Genomic DNA, 23,178 nt, shown 5'->3' with positions numbered 1-23,178 from the left:
TTTAGCTTTTAGAAAATTGAATGCTATGTTTAAAGATTATTTGAAATGGTGAAGCTTGCTTATGATTTTTGGAATTCTATATATATTTGTTAAGTTGAAAAGTTTGTCTATTTTATAATTTTGCTTTTTTTCTACTATGGGTGCCTCACTTTGGTAAGGTGAGAGCCTTGCCTCACACCTCACGCCTCACGCCTCACGCTTAGGCTATAACAAACCTTATCGCCTCGGTGTACATAGAGCCTTTTAAAACACTAGTTGTACCCCTGCTTGTAGTGTCTTGTCAACAAATTTTCTTATTTAAAAACAAGAGATAGGCTTCCCTCCAGTCCACTAATTGGGCTGGAGGGTCTAGTCGTGGGCTTTGTGGGCCGATCTCAGGTCCACTTCTTCGGTGATCCAAATCTTGAAATTTTTAGTGTCTTCTAAGTAGATTATTCATGGGGAAAAAATCATATTGATTGGATATCGGTAGCCATATGTTTGGATCACATTTGTCTTTGAAAAACCAAAGGGGCAGTCTATTCTCAAAATTAAATTTGTTCTGTCTATTTTGGTAAGACAAACATGATCCAAACATGTAGCTACCTGACATCCGAACAATCTAAATTTTTGCATGGAATCTACTCAAAAGACACTAAAAATTGAATGGCTTGGATCACCAAAGTGAATCCAGAATGGGCCCACAAAGCCCACAACTGCACCTCCAGTCCAACTCATCCTAAACGCAAAAAGAAATGAGTCCTGGAAACAAAACTAGGTTTCAACCGTAAATGCTACAGTAACTCCTCAGTCCAAGTCAAGCATTGGAACAAACCTACACATAGCAAATGTGAAATCAGAAAAGTCTTTTGAAGGAACTTTGACCTGTAATCTAGCAAAGCATGGGACATTTAGCACTGATCAGAAAACAGAACACAGACCACAGACCACTATCTAGTTCAAGTCTGTGCAGCTTTCAGGCATCTATTAATTGGGAGGACCACAATAGGGATGTCAACTTCTATACCTTACAACATTAAGTACCACACTAGAAGCTTAGTAAAATCTCAGTTCTTTAAAATGTGCGTTGCCCACATGCTGATGTACCAACAATTTTAACAGCAGAACCAAGAATCATTCTCATCCAAACATGCATGATATTCCCATGCACAAGCACAAAATGAAAGATGAATGCTCCAAAACCATATGACACTTACAAATGTATCATACAACATTATGTTTTTGATCAGTTTATGTCAACATATATCTGTAACTACAGGTAAGCAGTGAAAACAGTTTCAGAAATCACACACCACCAACTACCTTTTGAAATCCTTAAAGGGCTCTTAACTTTATGCATTGACTGCAGTCACTGCACTAATTACCCTAAAATGAGACGTGCAAGAATACATGCATGAGTAGAATAATTTGCATGATCTATAGCAACTCAAAGTATTTACAGCAGAACGTGGCCTCAAGATTGAGGAACCCGACAGACAATATAAACTTCAAATCACAAAAAGGGCACTAGCCTTTTCTTTTGACGAAAATACGACACTTATCAATTATATGTCTTTTATGTATATGTGGACAAGTATATACCATAGGCTTTGTTTAATGAAGTTTGCCTTGTGTTGTTGAAAGCCTGAATACTGTGACATGAGAAAAGAAGTGCTACAAACATGATAAGATGAAGATTATTGATGCCTTATGGTGGAAACACTACACATGAATTCACACACCTCCACATTTGCCACTGTGTGTCCTATTGATGGACTTGCCAACCCAGCCATCGATATTATATCCCCTGCTCCTGCACTATCAATTAGAACTATGCTTGTACCCTTCTTCTTCATCAATTTTGTAACCTACATAGAAGGAATTATTTGATTTACCCATAAAAATAAAAATAAAAAATAGTGCTAATAATGAAAGGTTATAATGATTGATGTGCATGATACCAAATCAAAAAATTTAAATAAAAAATATGAAATTTTACGTAAATTTGAGCTATTTCAAGACTCAGTAATTTAGCCCATTTTCATCTTTTTCATGCACAAAATTATGTACCAAATAAATCTTAAAAAGTTTAAAATCTGGCTCCAGGTTCAAATGGTTTGATGTTCTTGTACAAGTTAGAATTCTTTTTCTTTTCTTTTTTTTTTAACGAGTAATTATTCGTGCAATACTTAAAGTAGGTTTATAAATAATAGGTCCGGCTAATGTGCCAGGCCCTGTCATATCAATAACTTTAGGCTGTGAGACAGTGTTGTTGTGAATCCTTCACAATAACATTACCTTTAATTTTTTAGACAAAATAGGACTTCAATCCGAAGGGTTTTACACTCCTGCATGGACTCCTCAATGCTTACTAGCAATAGAGCCTGAAGTATACAGTAAGGGGACTGGAACTCAAAATGAATAAATCAAGAAATCTCAATGTTGAAACTCCTGAATCATGTAGTATGAAAGTGATTTACCAAGCCCACCCATAAAAAAGGCAGACACTAATTGAATAAAGCTCATACTCAGTGGGCCAATCTAGTGTCAGTATACTTGATAACCACCCATTACTGAAAACTAAGATATTAAGGCCTATTTGATTCCACTTCGATGATACATTCCGATGAAACCCTAGTTTTGGTAACCATATCTCAAATTATAGATCTCAGTGACCGCAAGATTGTGATCAATTTATTATGGGATATGTAGTTCAATGGTGACTTTTCAGGCACGAAATAGCAGCTTAGAGAAGGTCTTAACCTTAGAAGCTTACACAAAACTGACCATTGCTAGTTGGGAAAATGGTGGATTAGCATACTGTCCTTCATGTAGGGACATTTAACAGCAATGCGAAGTTCTTTTTAAAAAGCATTCTAGATATTAGAAACGAAAAGGGGTTGGCATCGCCTTGACCAGGACTTGAGACCTGCACCTCTCTGTTGGGGTTGGTGAGAGATAGCACTGAAGCTAATAGCTGGTAATGCATTATAAGATGTGTGTGCATATTTACATATGAGAAATGCTAGAGATCCCTAAATATGACTCCAAAATTCACCCCTAATTGTGTGGCATGGGGTTGGATCTTAGGTGGTTGGTTGATTTTTTAAAACAGTCAGTAACTGACATGGAGTTGTCCACATCATTGTATGTAAATTCAGGGGGTCATGTTTTAGGGATCTAAAGCCTTTTCCTTTACATATATGCCAATCAATAGTGTGCATCAAGAACTTTCTTCCCTTACATTTTGATGTTAGACCAATTCATTCTCATCTTTTTATCATGACAACTGACTTTAGAAAACCAAATTGCAAATTCAAATATTTGGTATTTCAGATAAAATTTAGAGATATGACAACAATTTGACTTTTATCTGGAGCAAGATTCTTGAAACTTAGTTGGAGGCATAGGAACTAGGAAGTCAAATACCATGGACGTATAATTATATTGAATACATTCAATGTCAATCAGGCAATAAGGGACAACCAACCTTTCCTTCTTCAATTTTCTCAGCCCCAGAATCTGTTTTTCGAAGTCCATGTACTCGGTCACCAACACGAATAATTCCAGAAGAAATACGCCCAGTCAATATTCTCCCAAGATAAAAGTCTTTTTCCATCATGGAAACCTGAAAATAAACTGTCAAGCATCGTTTTCAATTTTCCCAAGTAAATAAAGAAAACCATGAGGTGGGATGGCAGGGAAAAAAGGGCCCGGCAATGCTCTCGTAATAACAAGTCTTCAAGAGCAATCACATAACTACAGAGAACCCACAATCTTTAGTTTCACGGTCAACCCGCCAGTACGGTCATCCTCTATCGTTGTGATAAGAGGGAATGGTTTCATGGGTACTCCATCACTGTGATAAGAGGGGATGGTTTCCATTGCTACAAAAATCTTATTAAACAAAGGCAATTCAATGTTTGATTTGGAGGAGACTTTGTCTAAGTCAGAGGAACCTCCATTATGATTTTCATTACATTAAAGCCAGAGCAAAATAGGAGGTAGTTCAGTCATCTCAACTATACAAGAACATAAATGGAAAATTCTTCAGGTAACCTTTGTTAAGCTAAGAAAAGCAACTACAAGAATAAAAAAAATGAATGTGGGCATGTGCATGTGTTTGTGCATGTACACGTTTATGAGCATAAGCACATGTGTTTTTGTACAATTGCACGTATATATGTAGGTATGTATAGTTAAATCCACTTCTAATACTAACCATCATCTGGAAAGGTGCATCAAGGTTTGTCGTGGGTGGAGAAACATGTCTTATGATTGCATCAAGCAACTCTGACATATTTTTTACATCGTCAGGAGGATTTTTGGTGAAGATGGACGAAGCCCATCCTTCTTTAGCAGAAGCATAAAGAACAGGAAAATCTAGTTGCTCCTCTGAAACAAAAATATAAAAATTACTCAATAGACTAATTACGCCACAAAAAAAGTCAACCAAATGGAAACAAAGCACAGTAGTTTCCAAAAAATATTTTTGCACCTGTGGCACCAAGATTTGCAAAAAGATCAAACACCAGACTCTCAACTTCATTGCACCTTTCCTCAGATACTGCATGAATGGTAAGCAAATATGAGTTATTTATTACTAAAGATATGATTGGACCTGAGAAACATTCAGAATAGAGCTTAAGATGCCCTCACATCAGACATTAGTACCAGTGGTAAAACTTGTAGTAGTAGTAGTAGTAGTAGTAGTAGTAGTAGTAGTAACAACACAATATGTAGAAAGGAAGAACACATGGGTAAAGGTTTGCCTTGACAGACACAAAATGAGACCTCATCCACCATTTATTTTGCCTTTGAAATAAGGACATTGAATATCTGATTAGAAAATACATCCAAGTTCAAATCATATTGAAAACGTACAGAACACATAGTGTCAAGCTATACCTGCAGGTCTGTCTACTTTGTTTAAAAGAAGTATAGGCCGTATCCCATATTTCAAGGCTTTAGCTAGTACAAACTTGGTCTGTGCAAGCGGACCTTCACCCGCATCTACAACCAAAATGGCTCCCTCGACCATGCCAACTACCCGCTCAACCTATGCACCAACCATAAAAAATAAAAATAAAAATAAATAAATAAACAAAAAAATAATAATGAGACAAATAAAGGCCAGTTTGGCTGCTCAAAAATATGAATTGGGCTATTTCAAAATTTGCCCATGTACACGATAGGTGTTTTTAATTTGGAATCCTTTATTTTAAAACCTAAAACACTTCAAAAGATATGTATGCTTATTGTTCAAAAAAGATGTTTTTTTTCTTCCATTTTTTTTTTAAAAAAAAAAAATTTTAAAATTTGTGGAACCATTAGGTTTAAATGACCTCACCCACGTAATATTGAACTATATTTATTTCAATAAAATAGCAATAGATAATTCATGGTGTAGATTACTTTAACCTTAAACATTTTTAGAAGATAAATTATGATTTTTTAAGGAAAAAATGAGAAGAAAAGGTTAAAAATATATCAGATCTAGCTGAATCTTAATGGATCCTATTAAAAACTCCCTTACCACCACAATTACAACAAATCATGTATATATATTGATTATTTTCATATGAAACACTATTAGAAGTTGTGTTATGTGATTTTCACCTAAAATTCCAAAGTACAAGAATAACCCTCACACAAAATTACAAAAAATAACTCTTACATGAAAATTACAATAACATATTGGGCCATCAACCTATCCTTTGTGGAACCATATTTCATCAATAGGCTAATTTGTCCGAACAGAATAATTTATTGATTTTATCCAACAAAAACAAGACCAAAGCTATTTTTTAGGTACCATGTTATAAGTTTCCTAAATTGAATATAAATTGCACATAAAGCATTGTCCTAGAAGATCCAAATGTGCTTGGGACACCAAAATGAAATTTTCATTACTACATAAATACTTATTAAAAATACATAGTGCTTTTCATTATCCAATAATGTCATACCAATATTTCTGTTTCATCGCTAGTAAAACATACCTCTTGGCCTCCCCTATGTAAAAGATTGATAATTACCAAAAACGTAGACATGTTGAAAACATTAACCTTTTTCATGAATTTTATGGCAAGTTGATTTTGAGAAGGAGAAAAGCAACTAATTTGTTTTTAAAGGGAGTATTTGGGATGATCTAAATAAGTATATTTTTTTTATTTTTTACGAAAAAACGTGAAATATGGGTTGGGTTTGAAGCATAGTTGTCAAATCGGGATTTGAATCGTGAATCGAAATGGTATTGTACTGAATCATGAATCGTAAAGATTCGATCACCTTTTTTAAATTACATAGAAAAATATATCTACACACTTAGATATTAAATATATCAAATAAATATGAAATATTTAGACTTAAATCAATGAAAATATTGTTTTAAATGATGATCATGTGGTCTAGGTAAGAAATTAACACGGGTTTCCATATTTACCACTTCACATTTTCCCTTTTAGATACTATTTCTTATCAACCATTCTTAATAAAAAATGCAAACAAAAATAAACTTTTAATTTTCAAGTAACAATAACTCAACAACAATATTTTTTAAATTTTTACAAGGTTAAAAAAACCAAAATCTTCAAATTTTTTCTAAAATCTCACTTGATACCTTCAAAAAATTCATTTTGTAAATGTAAGTACTTGGATAGAATAGAAAATGTAAGCCTAGAATATGGTGGAGAGAGAAAGTTCATTTTTTCCCACTAAGGTTTGAGTATTTGAGGAATAAATATGGAGGGAGAAACTCAAAAGATGGCATATAGTAATCCTAAGCCTTAAAAAGGTTGTGTGAACCATTTTCCAACAATAAAACAACAAAAAAGAAAGCCAAACATCGATTTTAGCAATTCACGATTCACCGTTCGGTTCACCGATTCATCTACGATTCATAACTATTTGCGATTCACATAACTTGTTCGTATCGATTACCCACTGCATCAAATCGAATCATACGATTCGAATCGCGAATCGTACAATTCTAATAACAGAGGATTGAAGTGATGTGGTAGAAAGGTAATATGATCCAAATAGAATAATGCGCTATTTTAGCACATGCCAAACGCCCCCTTACTTCCGACTTTTAGTGCTAAAGTCAAACCCAAAATTTATTTGGTCAAAATGATTTTCCAAAAAAGCCAATAACAAGAAAGGCAAGTATTGCAGTAGTTATGGTTATAGCACTAGTACTAGCAGCTCATTGGGAAAGCACACTTGACTGCATTACCGTACAAGATTCTTTTCTGTTTTGCTATTTTCTTGCCACAGATTTCAGAAAATGTAGGGTGTTGCAAAGAAGATAAAAAAGACAAGTATCTTTTGGTAATTTAGAAAGAGATAGTGTAACTTACTTAAGCTTCATAAATTATGCATTTATTATTCCAGTGTCTCATTTTACTATAAGAGCTGTGAAATATAAAGTCATTAAGTAGACATACTTCACCACCAAAATCAGCATGTCCAGGTGTATCAACCATGTTTAGCTCATTTTCCTTCCATGTAATAGATGTAACCTACAAGCAATTAATAGGAAATTAGTTGCAATGTTCTCAATATAAGTGGGAAATAACCAAAACAAATATTAGCCTTGCCGATTACACGAGAGAGTTATACAAACAATATGATTAATATTCATAATAATTACATAAACTTACATTAAAAGATCAATAATTACATTACCACCAAGAAAACAAATTTATATTTTTTTATAGGTAATAATGGAATAACATTTTTTCTTAGTAACGGAGGAAGTGGGGTGGTGTTCAAACCCCAAACAACTTGAGCAGGGTACAACGGAACAAATGTATAGTTAAAGTCAAAGTCTAAAAGGCTACACTAAATAAACAATCAGATAGTTCAAAACGTTGAACATATTAACCTGTAACAATTTCCTTTTGCATGTATTTAAATATATGTATGTAGGTCATTTTCAGGCATTCCATGCTCACTAGATACCTACCCAAAGCCCAAATATTGCTTTTTGTCGACGTTTAAGTGACCCATCAATAAATAGGACAATCGCTTACAATTTATGCACCTGCACACATACAGGGGCAGACACCATCAATTAAGTATGGTGCATAGTTGGAGTAAAAACGCGCGTTTAATTATCAGTTATACATAATTGAATCTCAATCGAGTTTAACTTAATATACATTGTGCTGGAAATTGTGTTCATGTATAGAATATGATAGTGGTGTTGGTGGTAGATAGTGGCATGTATAGAATATGATAGTGGTGTTGGTGGTAGATAGTGATATGTATAGAATATGATAGTGGTGTTGGTGGTAGATAGTGGCATGTATAGAATATGATAGTGGTGTTGGTGGTAGATAGTGGCGTTGGTGGTAGATAGTGGCATGTATATAATATGATAGTGGTAGATAGTGGTAATATATAATATGTAAGTGGCATATAATGGGTTATGATGATGTTTGTAATATCTCCTATATAAGGAGTGTCATTTGGTCTTGTAAGATAAGAAGTTTTGAATATAACAGAAATATATTCCTTCTTCCTCATATTTTTCGGAGTTCTTCTTCTTCATATTTTCTAAGTTGGTATCAGAGTGTTAAAACCTATCACCTACTTCACCCACTTAAACCTACTCCACTAAGCCTAACCCACTACACCACTACCACCTCACCTACTCCACTAAACCTAACCCACTACACCACTACCACCTCCACTTCACCTACTCCTTACCTACTACACACTCACCATCTTCTATATATAAGAATCATGAATCATTGTAATAAATATAACATTAAATATCAATCAATAATACATATAATTTATTCTCTCTCTATCAATTTATTTTACATGGTATCAGAGCAAGATTAACAGCTGTTAAAATATATCATCACCTACCACCTCCACTCAACTCACCTACCACACACACTCACCTACTCCCCAATCCTCTCCTATATAATGAGTACCTCACCATCTGTAATTCATACAATCAATCATACATATCAATAAATCAATAATACATGATTTTTAACATGGTATCAGAGCAGGTTTAGAACCTAATATTTTCGTTTCACCGGCGGGCGGCAACCTCACCTTAAGCCGTCCGCCGGATCTCAACCTAGTCCGTTTATTTTCTACGCTCACCTTGCCAATCAAGTCCTCCTAGCCCACCGTTGTTCTCTCTGTTCTGCATACCCGATAAATCAACCTGAGCAGTCTGATCCAGACACCCAGCCGTGATCTGCTACATCTTCAATTCATTAGGTACCGTTCTTCCCTAATTTTAGAGCCACTGAAATTTGCTAGTCAAATCACCATGGCCATGGACGTGGAAACCATGAAGTCCAGGTTTAAGCCCAGAGACGCTTCCGGTAACTGTAGTTGGACCATCTCCTTCTTGAGTGAAGTGTACGGTGCCACTGACACCTTCACTGCTGTTCAGAACAACGACGATGGCGAAGAAGCGGGGGAAGGAGAGATCGTGTCGGAGTCGAAGTCCGGCAAGGCCGTAGTCGATGAAGAACAACAACACCCACTGGAACACTCGTGGACGTTCTAGTTCAACAATCCCTCCGCCAAGTCCAAGCAAGCCACTTGGGGCAGTTCCATTCGCCCCATCTACACTTTCTCTACCGTCGAACAGTTCTGGAGCCTCTACAATAACGTACCCCATCCAAGCAAATTGGTTGTGGGAGCCTCTACAATAATGTATGAGCTGCACATTATCTGGAGGACCAAGTGCATGCGAGACATCATTATCTTCCCATCCACCGCCCAAACCATTTTATATATATATATATATATATAATCTATGCCCCACTCACATGCCCAAACCTTTTTCTCTATAAATATATATATAATCTGTGCCCCGCTCACATATATTATTTTTTTTTTGTCCACTCACTCTGTGCCCCAACTCCAACTCGAATTTTGTCCAAAGCATCGCAGCCACCAATAGTATATATATATAATCTATGCTTTCTTTATTTTATATATATATATATATATATATAAAGCTGTGCCAGCCAACTTTCATTATTTTATATATATATATATATATCTTTTTATTATATTATATTAAAAATAAAAAAAATAAAAAATAAAAAAAAAACGATAATATTTTTTTTTACACCGTCCAACTTTTTGGCCCACGGTTTTGATCCACACCAGCATATAGTTTCAAAGAGATTCGCATTTGCACAATACACTCATTTTATTTCTACCGGGGCTCAACCCCGATCAGCATTTTACAGCAAAAAAAAAAAAAAAAAAAACAAAAAAAAAAAACAAAAAAACAACCCTCTCCACAGGCACGATTTTTTCTTCTCTACTCTGCCGCCGGTCTCTTCTTCTTGCCTCCGTCCTGGGCAGCCCTTGACGGTGTTGCCTCCGTGTTTTCTACGCCACCGAGCACGTTCACTCCCCCATACTCCTCCACTGCAGCATATGGAGGACCTCCAAATCGGAACATCACGGTGGCCTTCCGCTTCAGCTCCTTATTTTCCGCCTTCAGCACACTTATCTCTGCTCGCGCATCCTTATACATGCGCTGGAGCAGAGCCAGTTGGCCGTTCAAATGCTGCACCTCATTTGTCCTACTCTGCAGCCGGTTCGACAAATTTGTAACCGCAGTCATGGTTTCCACACATGACTTCAGTGTATATTGATTGGCTTCAATATCTGTTTGCCCTGCCATTTTTTGCTCCACAGACCGCATCGGAAAGTTCAACGGAGCAAAACCAGCGGTGTTTGGTTGAGGTTCACTGGCCACCGCACCAGTTATCTCTCTTGTTGACTCGTTCAGGTCGGGAAAGAGAGTGAGCAGACTCCGGGAAGAAGAGGCCATTTTTCTGGGCAACAGAGTGTTACAGATTTTCTCTCTCCGAAGAGGCAGAGTTTTTCAGCGAAGGGTTGGTTTCAGCGGTTTCAGAATGGTATGCCTCAGCCTCAGCCTTCGTCTTGGTTAAATAGCCGAGGCAGCCACGCGTATCGCGCGCCACTTGCCGCCAGACGACAAATGGGCGCGCAAGCCAAGGCGCCCACGTGCCTCGCCATCATGTCCGGCACACCTTTTGATGAATTGGGCACGCCTTTTGATGGCACGCCTTTTTATGGATTGGGCACGCTTTTTGATGGCACGCCTTTTGAAAGATTGGGCACACCTTTTGAGGGTGCGACTTTTTAGGGGTCCGACAAGACTCTGTAAACTGTCCCGACATTGATTCCGGTTAGTTTCTACAAGGGTCCAGCAAGACTCCGTAAACTGTCACAACATTGTCTTCTACAACGGTCCGACATGACCCCATAAAATGTCTTCTACAACGGTCCGACATGACCCCATAAACTGTCTTCTACAACGGTCCGACATGACCCCATAAACTGTCTTCTACATCGGTCTGACACCACCATACAGTGTCCTCTACAACGTTATGACACCCCATACAGTGTCTTCACCAACGGTCTGACACGACCATACAGTGTCTCCTATCCTTTTTTATTTTTATGTATTTTCTTGTTTTGCTCCTCTCTCCAAACTCAAGTTGGTTAGTTTCTATCCTCCTTGAGTTTGCGGGGGGCTGTTAAAATATATCATCACCTACCACCTCCACTCAACTCACCTACCACACACACTCACCTACTCCCCAATCCTCTCCTATATAATGAGTACCTCACCATCTGTAATTCATACAATCAATCATACATATCAATAAATCAATAATACATGATTTTTAACAGTTAACAACCTAGTCATTTTGCTTCACCGGCAGGCGGCAGCCTCGCCTTGGCCGCCCGCCGGACCTCTACACATATCTTCATTCCGCTGCCACATTTCTTGCTGCCGTGAACCATGGTGTAACATAAGCTCCCTTGGTCAAACTTTGTTGAGTTTCTCTGGTACACAAGATACTCCACTACTTCCAAGTCAGCCACCACCTCAATCAGTGTATCAGGTAGGAGGTTCACATTTCGGTACAGAATTCAACAGTCAAGTAGGAAGCTCCATGCAACCCGAAAGAGCGCCTGCTTGGATTCCCGGTCTAGCTGATAATGCAATGGGATCACAGCTTCCAGGACCACCACTGTTAGCTCCCGTTGGTCAGATGGGCCAGGGCAGTCAGCAACCTCGCCCCCCACCCTTGACCCCAGAGATGGAAAAGGCTCTACTTCAGCAGGTCATGAGTCTCATGCCAGAACAGATTAATCTCCTCCCACCGGAGCAAAGAAGTCAAGTGCTCCAGCTGCAGCAGATGCTACGCCAGTGAGCTGACCCAAAAAAAAAAAAAAAAAAAAAAAACAAATTGTTTTCCAAAAACATGTGAGGCATTTACCTCTCTTTCGCTGACACTGCAGCAGGAACAGAAATGCCATCTCCATCTCCTCCTTCAGCTTATCAAAACCCATCTCTCTTCTCTCTCTCTCTCGACCTCACCAACCCATTTTACTTTTCTGGCTTTGGCGGAGATCGGACGGTCGTTGGACAGTCTTCCCAAGGACTTGGCGGCTGCGATTGAGTCCGGTAGAATACCTGGATCCATTGTTCTCAAGAACTTTGAACTCGAGAAATCACCGTTTTTGCGGTTTGGCGGCTTCAAGGAACGGTTGTTGGCTGATGATCTGTTCTTGTTCAAAGTATTCATGGAGTGTGATGTTGGGCTCTTCACCAAGACTGCTGCAGAGTATCAAAAGCGAAAAGAAAATTTTTTTAAGGAGCTGGAATTTGTTTTTGCGGATGTGGTGATGGCCATTATTGCAGATTTCATGCTTCTCTACCTCCCTGCTCCTACTGTCTCTCTCCACTCAAGGACACCCTCATAACATAAAATAAAAACATATCAACACACTGCAGCAGCAGAGGGAAAGGGCCACACACACACAACACCCACGTTATTTCCCACTTTTCTTTTATTTTAATATATATATATATATATATATATTAAAATAATGAATCATAAAAACCAAAACCATGTGCTGGTTCTACCATCCTCTAAAATAATAATTCTCCACACACTCACAATTTGACCCATTCTTTTTATTATTATTATTATTTTTTTTTTTTTTTCTTTTTCATCCCACCGTTTCAGAACCCATTAACAGTCTGTTCCCCACTCCCACCTTTATTATTTTTATTCATCATTATATATTCATCATCCCCATGCTCATCATTTCATCACCATCCTCTTATTTATTTATTTATTTATTTATTTATTTTTTCGATTCCCTTCTTTTCAAAAAAAAAATCAAAAAAAAACAAAAAAAAAAAATTTACAAATTTGCACAACAACCCATATTTTATTCCTCTCAGGGATCCACCCCGATCACAATTTTACACCAAAAAAAAAAAAAAAAAAAAAAAAAAAAAAAAAACAACAACAACAACAACAACAAACCCAAACATAACACCACAAGCTTTGTTTTCTTTTCTGCAGACGGTCACCCACCGACATCACTTCTTCGCCTATTCCGCCGGTCTCTTCTTCTTGCCTCCGTCCTGGCCGGCCTTTGATGGTGTTGCCTCCGTGTTTCCTTGTCCACCGAGCACGTTCACTCCCCCATACTCCTCCACTGCAGCATATGGCGGACCTCCAAATCGAAACATAACGGTGGCCTTCCGCTTCAGCTCCTTATTTTCCGCCTTTAGCACACTTATCTCTGCTCGCGCATCCTTATACATGCCTTGGAGCAGAGCCAGTTGGGCGTTTAACTGCTGCACCTCATTTGTCCTACTCTGCAGCCGGTGCGACAGGTTTGTGACCGCCGTCATGGTCTCCACACATGACTTCAAAGTATACTGATTGGCTTCAATATCAGTTTGCACCGCCATTTTTTGCTCCACCGACCGCATCGGAAAGTTCAACGGAGCAAAACCAGAGGCGCTTGGTTGAGGTTCACTGGCCACCGCACCAGTTATCTCTCTTGTTGACTCGTTAAGGTCGGGAAAAAGAGTGAGCAGACCACGGGACGAAGAGGCCATATTCTGGGTAGCTGAACGGGAAGACGAGGCCATGTTATGGGTTGCTGAGTGTTTCAGAGAAAGATTGGTTACAGAATGGCAACAGAGTGTTCCAGAATCTCTTTCTCAGAAATGGAAGAGTTTTTTCAAAGGATTTTCGGCGGTTTCAGACTGGTTTGCACAGCCTCCGCCTCAACCTTGGTTAAATAGCCGAGGCCGACACGCCACTCTGTCGCTCACGTGCCTCGCCGCGTCTCCGGCTCACCTTTTAATGGCTCGACGCTTTCTGTCAGGCACGCCTTTTGATGAAGTGGGCGCGCCTTTTGAGGGCGCGACTTTTGAGGGCTCACTATATATATCCATATATATATATATTTGGGCAGCCTATATACACCATCATACAGTGTATTTTTTAAGGGTCCGACAAGACTCTGTAAACTGTCCCGACATTGATTCCGGTTAGCTCCTTCAAGAGTCCGACAAGACTCTGTAAACTGTCCCGACATTGATTCCGGTTAGCTCCTTCAAGGGTCCAGCAAGACTCCGTAAACTGTCACAACAACTATCACAACATTGTCTGCTACAACGGTCCGACATGACCCCATAAACTGTCTTCTACATCGGTCTGACACAACCATCCAGTGTCCTCTACAACGTTATGACACCACCATACAGTGTCTTCACCATCGGTCTGACACGACCATACAGTGTCTCCTATCCTCTTTTCTTTTATGTATTCGTCTATTTTCTTGTTTTGTTACTCTCTCCAAACTCAAGTTGGCTAGTTCCTATCCCCCTTGAGTTTGCGGGGGGCTGTTAAAACCTATCACCTACTTCACCCACTTAAACCTACTCCACTAAACCTAACCCACTACACCACTACCACCTCACCTACTCCACTAAACCTAACCCACTACACCACTACCACCTCCACTTCACCTACTCCTTACCTACTACACACTCACCCTCTTCTATATATAGGAATCATGAATCATTGTAATAAATATAACATTAAATATCAATCAATAATACATATAATTTATTCTCTCTCTATCAATTTATTTTACATGCAACAAAAAACACAGCAGCCCTAAAACCGTCATAGCCATGTCGGAAGTCACGTCCGAAACCACTTCAACCCCTGGCAGCTCTCACTCTGTCCAAATCACCACCATCCGCCTAAATGGTGATAATTTTCTCCGCTGGTCACAATCTGTCCGGATGTATATCCGTGGGCAAGGAAAGATCGGTTACATCACTGGTGACAAGAAGGCTCCTGCTGTTAATGATCCGCTGTTCGACAGTTGGGACGCTGAAAACTCCATGGTTATGACATGGTTGGTCAATTCCATGGAGGAGGATATAAGCTCTAATTACATGTGCTATACTACTGCACAAGAATTGTGGGATAATGTTAGTCAGATGTATTCTGACCTAGGAAATCAATCTCAAGTTTTCGAATTAACTTTGAAGTTGGGAGAGATTCGTCAAGGAGATGATTCCGTCACCAAATATTTCAATTCGTTGAAAAGGTTGTGGCAGGATCTTGACATCTTCAACACATACGAATGGAAATCGGTTGACGACTACAACCACCACAAGAAAACTGTGGAAGACAGCCGTATTTACAAGTTTCTTGCCGGCCTCAACATTGAGTTCGATGAAGTGCGAGGAAGAATTATTGGCAGACCTCCTCTCCCATCCATTGGCGAAGTATTTGCCGAAGTCAGAAGGGAAGAGAGCCGAAGGAGCGTCATGCTTAAGAAAAAAGGTAATGGTGAATCAATTGAAATTTCTGCTTTAATTAGCGATGCTGCGGCCAACAAGGCTGCAAATTACCAGCGCAGGTTTGATGATAAGCCACGGGTCTGGTGTGATTTTTGCAACAAGCCTCGCCATACACGCGAAACGTGTTGGAAGATCCATGGCAAACCTGTCAACTGGAAAAGCAGCAAACAAGGAGAGAAGAATCGTGGCTTTCCTACCGCTAATGAAGCCGATTCAGGTCCCTTCAACAAAGAGCAGATTGATCAACTCTTAAAGCTGATAAAATCCAACTCCTCAACCGGTACTCCTAGTGTTTTGTTGGCACAAACAGGTAGAAATCCTAAAGCCTTTTCTTGCCTAAACTTCTCTCCGTGGATCATAGATTCCGGTGCCTCCGATCACATGACTAGTTTTTCCCATTTATTTAGTACCTATTTCCCTTGTTCTGGTCATGACAAAATCAGAATAGCCGATGGTAGTTTTTCACCTATTGCAGGAAAATGATTTATTAAACTAACTGAGAAAATTAATCTCAATGCTGTTCTTCACGTCCCCAACTTAGCCTATAATCTTTTGTCTGTCAGTAAACTATCTAAGGATTCTAATTGTCGTGTTACATTTTTTGAATCCCATTGTGAATTTCAGGACCAGAACTCGGGGATGATGATTGGGCGTGCTAGGATGCTTGAAGGTCTTTACTACTTTGATGAAGTACCTGTTAGTAATAAAAAAGCTCAGAGCTTTAATAGTACTAGTTCAATCTCTGTTCAAGAAAAAATAATGCTATGACACTATAGGCTAGGACATCCTAGTTTTCTTTATCTGAAACATTTATTTCCAGAATTATTTAAAGGGATTGATTGTTCTTCTTTTCATTGTGAAAGTTGCATTTTTACAAAATTTCATCGCTCTACTTATTTGCCAAAACCTTACCAGGCTTCAAAACCTTTTTATTTGATTCATAGTGATGTTTGGGGCCCTTCTAAAATCACTACTCTTTTTGGTAAAAGATGGTTTGTTACATTTATTGATGACCATACCCGCTTATGTTGGATTTATTTGATGAATAAAAAATCTGACGTGAAAAATTTATTCACAAATTTTTACAATATGATTGAAAACCAATTTCAAACCAAAATTGGTATTTTACATTCTGATAATGGAACAGAATATTTCAATGAGCAGTTGGGTGAGTTTTTGAAAAAAAATGGGATTTTTCATCAATCTACATGTCGGGATACCCCTCAACAAAATGGCATTGCAGAACGAAAAAATAAACATCTACTTGAAGTAGCACGTGCTATAATGTTTTACATGCATGTTCCTAAATATTTATGGGGTGAAGCAATTTTAACAGCCTCTTATTTGATAAACAGGATGCCTACAAAGGTGTTAACATACAAAACACCTTTTGATTGTCTCAAAACTTTTTTTCCTGACACGAGGTTGTTTTCTGATTTACCAGCCAAAGTTTTTGGATGTACTGCCTATGTTCATGTTCCCAGTCAATTTCGTTCAAAACTTGACCCCCGTGCTATAAAATGTGTTTTTTTGGGTTATTCCTCAAACAAAAAGGGGTATAAGTGCTTCGATCCTCAAAACAAGAAATTTCATGTGAGTATGGATGTGTCATTTGTGGAAACAAAATCCTATTTCCCCAACACTTCTCTTCAGGGGGAGACAAGTGGAGTAGAAGACCGTTTTTGGGATATTTCTATCCCGCTCCCCAATGTCATTTATCCTACACAAAAACCACATCTGTCTGATAATGATCACTTAAGAGAACCAAGTTCTATGGTGCCTAGTCAAGAAGATTCTTGTTTAGGGGGAGAAGTACTACAAAATGATCTAAATCCTGAGCTTCAGGTTTATACTAGGAAGCGATTTCATCTGAGGAATAATGACCCGAATGTCCATCCTAATGACCCGAATGTCCACCCGAGTTCTGGCATCGAAATTTTAGGTAATCCTATTCCTTCTATTTCCGACCTTGATGTACCTATAGCAATTAGGAAAGGTGTCCGAAATTGCATTAAACATCCTATTGCAAATTACCTCTCCTATCAAAGACTGTCTAAAAACCATAGAGCTTTCACATCTAGGATTTCACACTTGTTTGTTCCAAGGAATATACAGGAAGCATTGGATGATCCGAATTGGAAATTAGCAGTCATGGAGGAGATGAATGCTTTAAGGAGAAGTGGTACTTGGGAGATAGTTGATCTACCCAAAGACAAGAAAACAGTTGGGTGTAAATGGGTGTTTACGATAAAATGTAACGCAGATGGAAGCGTTGAGAGATACAAGGCGAGACTGGTGGCTAAAGGCTTCACTCAAACTTATGGGATCGACTATCAGGAGACGTTTGCTCCTGTTGCTAAAATAAATTCCATCAGAGTACTGTTATCTCTTGCAGTAAATTTAGATTGGCCTCTACATCAACTTGACATTAAAAATGCATTTCTCAATGGTGATCTTGAAGAGGAGGTGTTCATGAGCCTACCGCCGGGATTTGAGCAGAGACTTGGAAGTGACAGAGTATGCAGATTGAACAAGTCATTATACGGACTCAAACAATCACCAAGAGCGTGGTTTGAACGCTTTGGGAAGGCAGTTATCAGTTGTGGCTTCTCGCAGAGTCAAGCAGATCACACAATATTTTATAAACATTCAAAAAACAATAAAATTGCAATTTTGATTGTTTATGTTGATGACATCATTTTAACTGGTAATGATGAAGCAGAGTTAGCAGCCCTCAAAGAGAAACTCGCAAAAGAATTTCACATTAAGGATCTGGGAGCCCTCAAGTATTTCCTTGGAATGGAATTTGCAAGATCCAAGGAAGGTATATTCGTTAATCAGAGAAAATATGTTCTTGATCTCCTTGGAGAAACAGGTATGCTTGGTTGTAAGATGGCGGAGACTCCGATCGAGCCTAACTTGAAGTTACAAGCTGCTAAGGCTGAAGAAGTCAAAGAGAGAGAACAATATCAGCGACTTGTAGGGAAATTGATTTACTTGTCTCATACGCGGCCTGATATTGCCTTTGCAGTCAGCATGGTAAGTCAGTTCATGCACTCACCAGGGGCAGAGCACTTTGAGGCCGTTTATAAGATCTTAAGATATTTGAAAGGAACTCCAGGGAGAGGCTTACTGTTCAAGAAACATGGACATCTTCAAGTTGAAGTATACACAGATGCAGACTGGGCAGGAAGTGTTACAGACAGGAGATCAACATCCGGATACTGCTCCTTTGTAGGTGGGAACCTAGTTACATGGCGGAGTAAAAAACAGAATGTGGTAGCTAGAAGTAGTGCAGAAGCAGAGTTCAGAGCTGTTGCCCATGGAATCTGTGAAGTAATGTTGGATTAAAAGAATTCTTGAAGAATTAAAGCTTTCTCACCCGACACCTATGAAGGTCCATTGTGACAACAAAGCAGCTATATCTATAGCTCATAATCCAGTTCTATATGATCGCACAAAACATATAGAAGTGGATAAACATTTCATCAAGGAGAAAATCAATGCTGGCATAATCTGTATGACCTACCTTCCAACAGGTGAACAATTAGCTGATGTGCTAACGAAGGGACTACACAAGAAGCAATTTGATAAGCTGACTAGCAAGCTGGCTATGGAAGATATCTTCAAACCAGCTTGAGGGGGAGTGCTGGAAATTGTGTTCATGTATATAATATGATAGTGGTGTTGGTGGTAGATAGTGGCATGTATAGAATATGATAGTGGTGTTGGTGGTAGATAGTGGTATGTATAGAATATGATAGTGGTGTTGGTGGTAGATAGTGGCATGTATAGAATATGATAGTGGTGTTGGTGGTAGATAGTGGCATGTATATAATATGATAGTGGTAGATAGTGGTAATATATAATATGTAAGTGGCATATAATGGGTTATGATGATGTTTGTAATATCTCCTATATAAGGAGTGTCATTTGGTCTTGTAAGATAAGAAGTTTTGAATATAACAGAAATATATTCCTTCTTCCTCATATTTTTCGGAGTTGTTCTTCTTCATATTTTCTAAGTCATTGTTTATATCATTATATGTCAATTTGGAGCAATATGTTGCAATACATAAACCGTATTGAACAGTGCATAGCAAGAATATAATAAATTATTATTTTATCAAATGAGTTATTATATCCTTTTGAGGTTAACAAAATAATAAACAAATAAAAACAAAACAAATAAAATTAAAAAGTTGGTGTACATTCGCCTTGTGGGTCATGATACAAACCCCTCTGGTAGGAATCACCCTTGAAAACCGGTTTGCAAAGGTATTCACAATGTCAAGTCTTATGTTTCAATGTAGGATTGTAACATACCATCGCGCTCTACAGCCAACATCCACGGAGACCCACTCTATTGAAATTGACCCAATAGTAGCTCTTTCCCTTCCGGCGGCTGCACTCACCTATCAGTATTCAGCACCTTGATATCATAATTCAGCCTATAGGTTGCCCCCTATGTGGCTTTACAAACCAGAACCATCTGATCTCATACTTGCATAGATGCATCCAATCTTTGATACCAAATGATACAAACCTCTTTGGTAGAACTCACCCTTGAAACCGACTTACAAAGGGAGGGTGCCCAAGAAGCTTATACTCACAAGAACAAACATTTTGTGCTTTGACGTGGGATCATAACATCATAACAGTCCAGTAAGTTCCCATTTCACTTATATATTTCATATGCCAATATATTTTTATTAGTTGTAATATATATGTTAAAATATGAATAAATATTAAAGATTGGTATCATTTGCACCCAAATTTTTTTTTTTATAAGATTTGACGTTTTCCTAAAATATTAGGGTTGCGGCAAATTTTCTCTTGTTAGTTTTCTTCTGTTTCTTTGGAATTCATACGTTCAAAAGGCTCCATCCCAGTAGACAACGTGATTCTAACTAGATTATAGCTCTGAATCACAAATTTGACACCCCCATTATGAGGTTTCTGAAACCTATGTTACATGGACTCTTCAAAATAAATCAAATACCCGTGTCGGACACCCGACACTCGGACAAAGGTATGAGATATGTGTCGGATACTTTTCAACGGATACTTCTTATATAATTGTATATAACACTATTATTATATGTACATATTGTTGTATAATTGCTATAAATGTCATTTTGACACTATAAGTTAAATATAATACCATTTTATCTCACATATTAGATTAAAAATATAAAAATATGACATTTTTTTGCCGAGTCCGCGTATCCTTAAATTTATGATTTGATGAGTCCGACCTCTAGATACATACCCGCACCCGACACCCATACCCGAGTCCATGTAACATAGTCTGAAACTAAGATTTCCATTATGACACTAATTTACTTAATATGTATCTTTTATTAAGTTTGGAAAGGTTAACTTTACCTAATATAATATTCATATATCATTGGTATATATATGGCTATAGTCTCATCAATCTTTATTTTGATCTATATCCTTTATGATGGCTTTTATTTTCTATGTCTCTACTTATGTTCCGCTCGTGCATCGCATGTGCTTGACACTAGTGGTGATCAGCAAATGATGTAGTTGCATATTAGAATGCATATAATATATGAAGGATAGGAAAATCAGCATGTTCATTTAGAGATGTCACTGGCAATGGATGTTCCTGTAATTTCAAAAAGTTTGGGGTGTCATCCCTGTATTTGTCTACAACCCGAGGTTTTTGTGTAATTTGCCCAATGTTAATTAAGTATGTTTGAAAGAATGACCAATCTTATATTTCAATTAAAAAAATGTAAATCTATAGATTTGCTTTGATTTCAAAATGTCATAAAAATAAATAAATAAATAAAATTCAGATATCATAGTGAGTTGAGCTGCAAAGGTTTTAGCTTTTCAGGTTTCATGCAAGGAAAAGTTCCAAATTGAAATTATTGGCAGTCACATCTTATTCAAAAAAAAATCACATCAACCAACAGAGCTTAAATTCCGCAAGAATGAAACAAAACCAACCCCTAAAACTAGCACAGCAACACGTGAAAAAACAGAACAGATAACCAATTACCAAAAGATTCAGATTTTCTTTACGCTCTGTTTGGTTGCTAGAAAATTGAAGCAACAGAAATCATACAACAGATACTCATTTGTATTTTATTTTCTCCTCCATTTTCTCAGCAACCAAACAGATGCATTTAAGGTTTAAGCAACGAAAGTTCCGAACCTTGGAAGCGATAGTGATACCACGCTCACGCTCAAGGCTGATAGAGTCAAGGGCGCGCTCGTGGGGGATATCGGCGCCGCACTGGCGGAGGAGGCGGTCCATGAGGGTGGTCTTGCCGTGGTCGACGTGGGCGATCACCGCCACGTTCCGAAGCCGGCCGGGATCCAGCGCACTGCTCGGAGCGGCGGCATCGGCGGTGGCTGGCACGGCGGTGGAGAAGGCGCGAGCGAGGCCAGTGCCGCGAGCGTAAGCGTCCAGTGGTTTGAGGGAGGAGGAGGAAGAAGATAGAGATTTTCTGGTGGTAGACCAGAGAGAGCGAAGCAACGGTCCGGCCATTTCAGAAAAGAGAAATGGTTCCTGCGTTTCACACGCTAGTCAGGCTCCAACTTCGGTTAGGGTTTATAAGGTTTTTTGGTCCTTTCGTTTTTATGGCTGCTTAAAAATTTATAAATAAAAAGAAAAACATTTAGGCCAAGTTTGGCTACTGTCAAAAAAGTGCACTTATTTCATCTTTTTATCTTTTTTGGGTCACATCAATCAACATCTCCTCTCTACTTTTTCTACACATAATACAAAAAAAGTCAAAAAGTGCACTTATTTAGTCTTCCCAAACTAGGCCTTAGTAGCTCAAAATTTTATGATTTAAATGGTTTAAATTTGTTAAAATGATGTCATTTTATATTTATTTACATTTAAAATAATGTTATTTTGAGTGATTTGAATCATTTGAGTTATAAAATTTTAAACTACTTAGTATTTTTGATAAAAAACATTTTTTCTCTAACCTTTTTTTATAGAAAAATCTATCTATAAATCTCATATTAAGGAAAAGTGATCAATTTAATCCTATTTTTTTTTATAAATTAATTAGTCTCATTGATTTTGAAAATATATATTCAATATATTATTTAAAAATTAAATTTACAGTTATATCTTTATTTTTGTTATGTTTCTTTCTCTTTTTTTATATCTTTATTTTTGTTATGTTTCTTTCTCTTTTTTTCTTTTGTACTAAAAAAGTAAGGTGCATAATCTATGGAAATTAAATTTTGGATAAATTTTTATATAAAAATCTTTTTTATTTGAAAAATATTTCAAAAGGAATAGACAAATAACTTGAAATATGAGATTTTTTAAACATTCCAAAAGGATGTAGGCTTTTTCAAACCTTTCAAAAGGAGTACAAATGCTTCTTAGTAAGTTTTGGACAAATGTATAATAGCAAAATATAACAATCTAATGTAACACTCAAACGTAACACACCAGAAAAAATTCTTAGGCCTCGTTT

The 23,178-nt window shown here is 37.8% G+C and overlaps 1 protein-coding gene across 3 annotated transcripts in view; it reads right to left on the bottom strand.

Moving 5' to 3' along the window:
• Positions 1-22,307, bottom strand: part of EMB2785 (elongation factor family protein) — a 38,478-nt gene extending 16,171 nt beyond the window's left edge. Inside the window, exons 1-8 of one of the 3 annotated variants that reach the window (XM_082883655.1) lie at positions 21,891-22,284; positions 20,027-20,115; positions 7,428-7,502; positions 4,888-5,038; positions 4,478-4,546; positions 4,202-4,374; positions 3,470-3,607; positions 1,722-1,847 (exon numbers count right to left, since the gene is read on the bottom strand). In XM_082883655.1, coding sequence (XP_082739781.1) covers positions 1,722-1,847; positions 3,470-3,607; positions 4,202-4,374; positions 4,478-4,546; positions 4,888-5,038; positions 7,428-7,502; positions 20,027-20,029 — 735 coding nt within the window. In that variant the 5' untranslated portion in view covers positions 20,030-20,115; positions 21,891-22,284. Of the gene's footprint in view, positions 1-1,721; positions 1,848-3,469; positions 3,608-4,201; positions 4,375-4,477; positions 4,547-4,887; positions 5,039-7,427; positions 7,503-7,948; positions 7,972-20,026; positions 20,116-21,890 lie in introns of those variants that run through there. The other 2 variants (XM_028207031.2, XM_028207030.2) reach the window with 2 other exon arrangements.
• Positions 22,308-23,178: the final 871 nt, after the last annotated feature.

This window comes from Camellia sinensis, chromosome 8 (genome assembly GCF_055761805.1).
Source record: "Camellia sinensis isolate YWXY chromosome 8, ASM5576180v1, whole genome shotgun sequence".
NCBI lineage: Eukaryota > Viridiplantae > Streptophyta > Magnoliopsida > Ericales > Theaceae > Camellia > Camellia sinensis.
The sequence above is the reverse complement of the archived record's forward strand: the minus strand, read 5'-3'. Positions and strand labels throughout refer to the sequence as shown.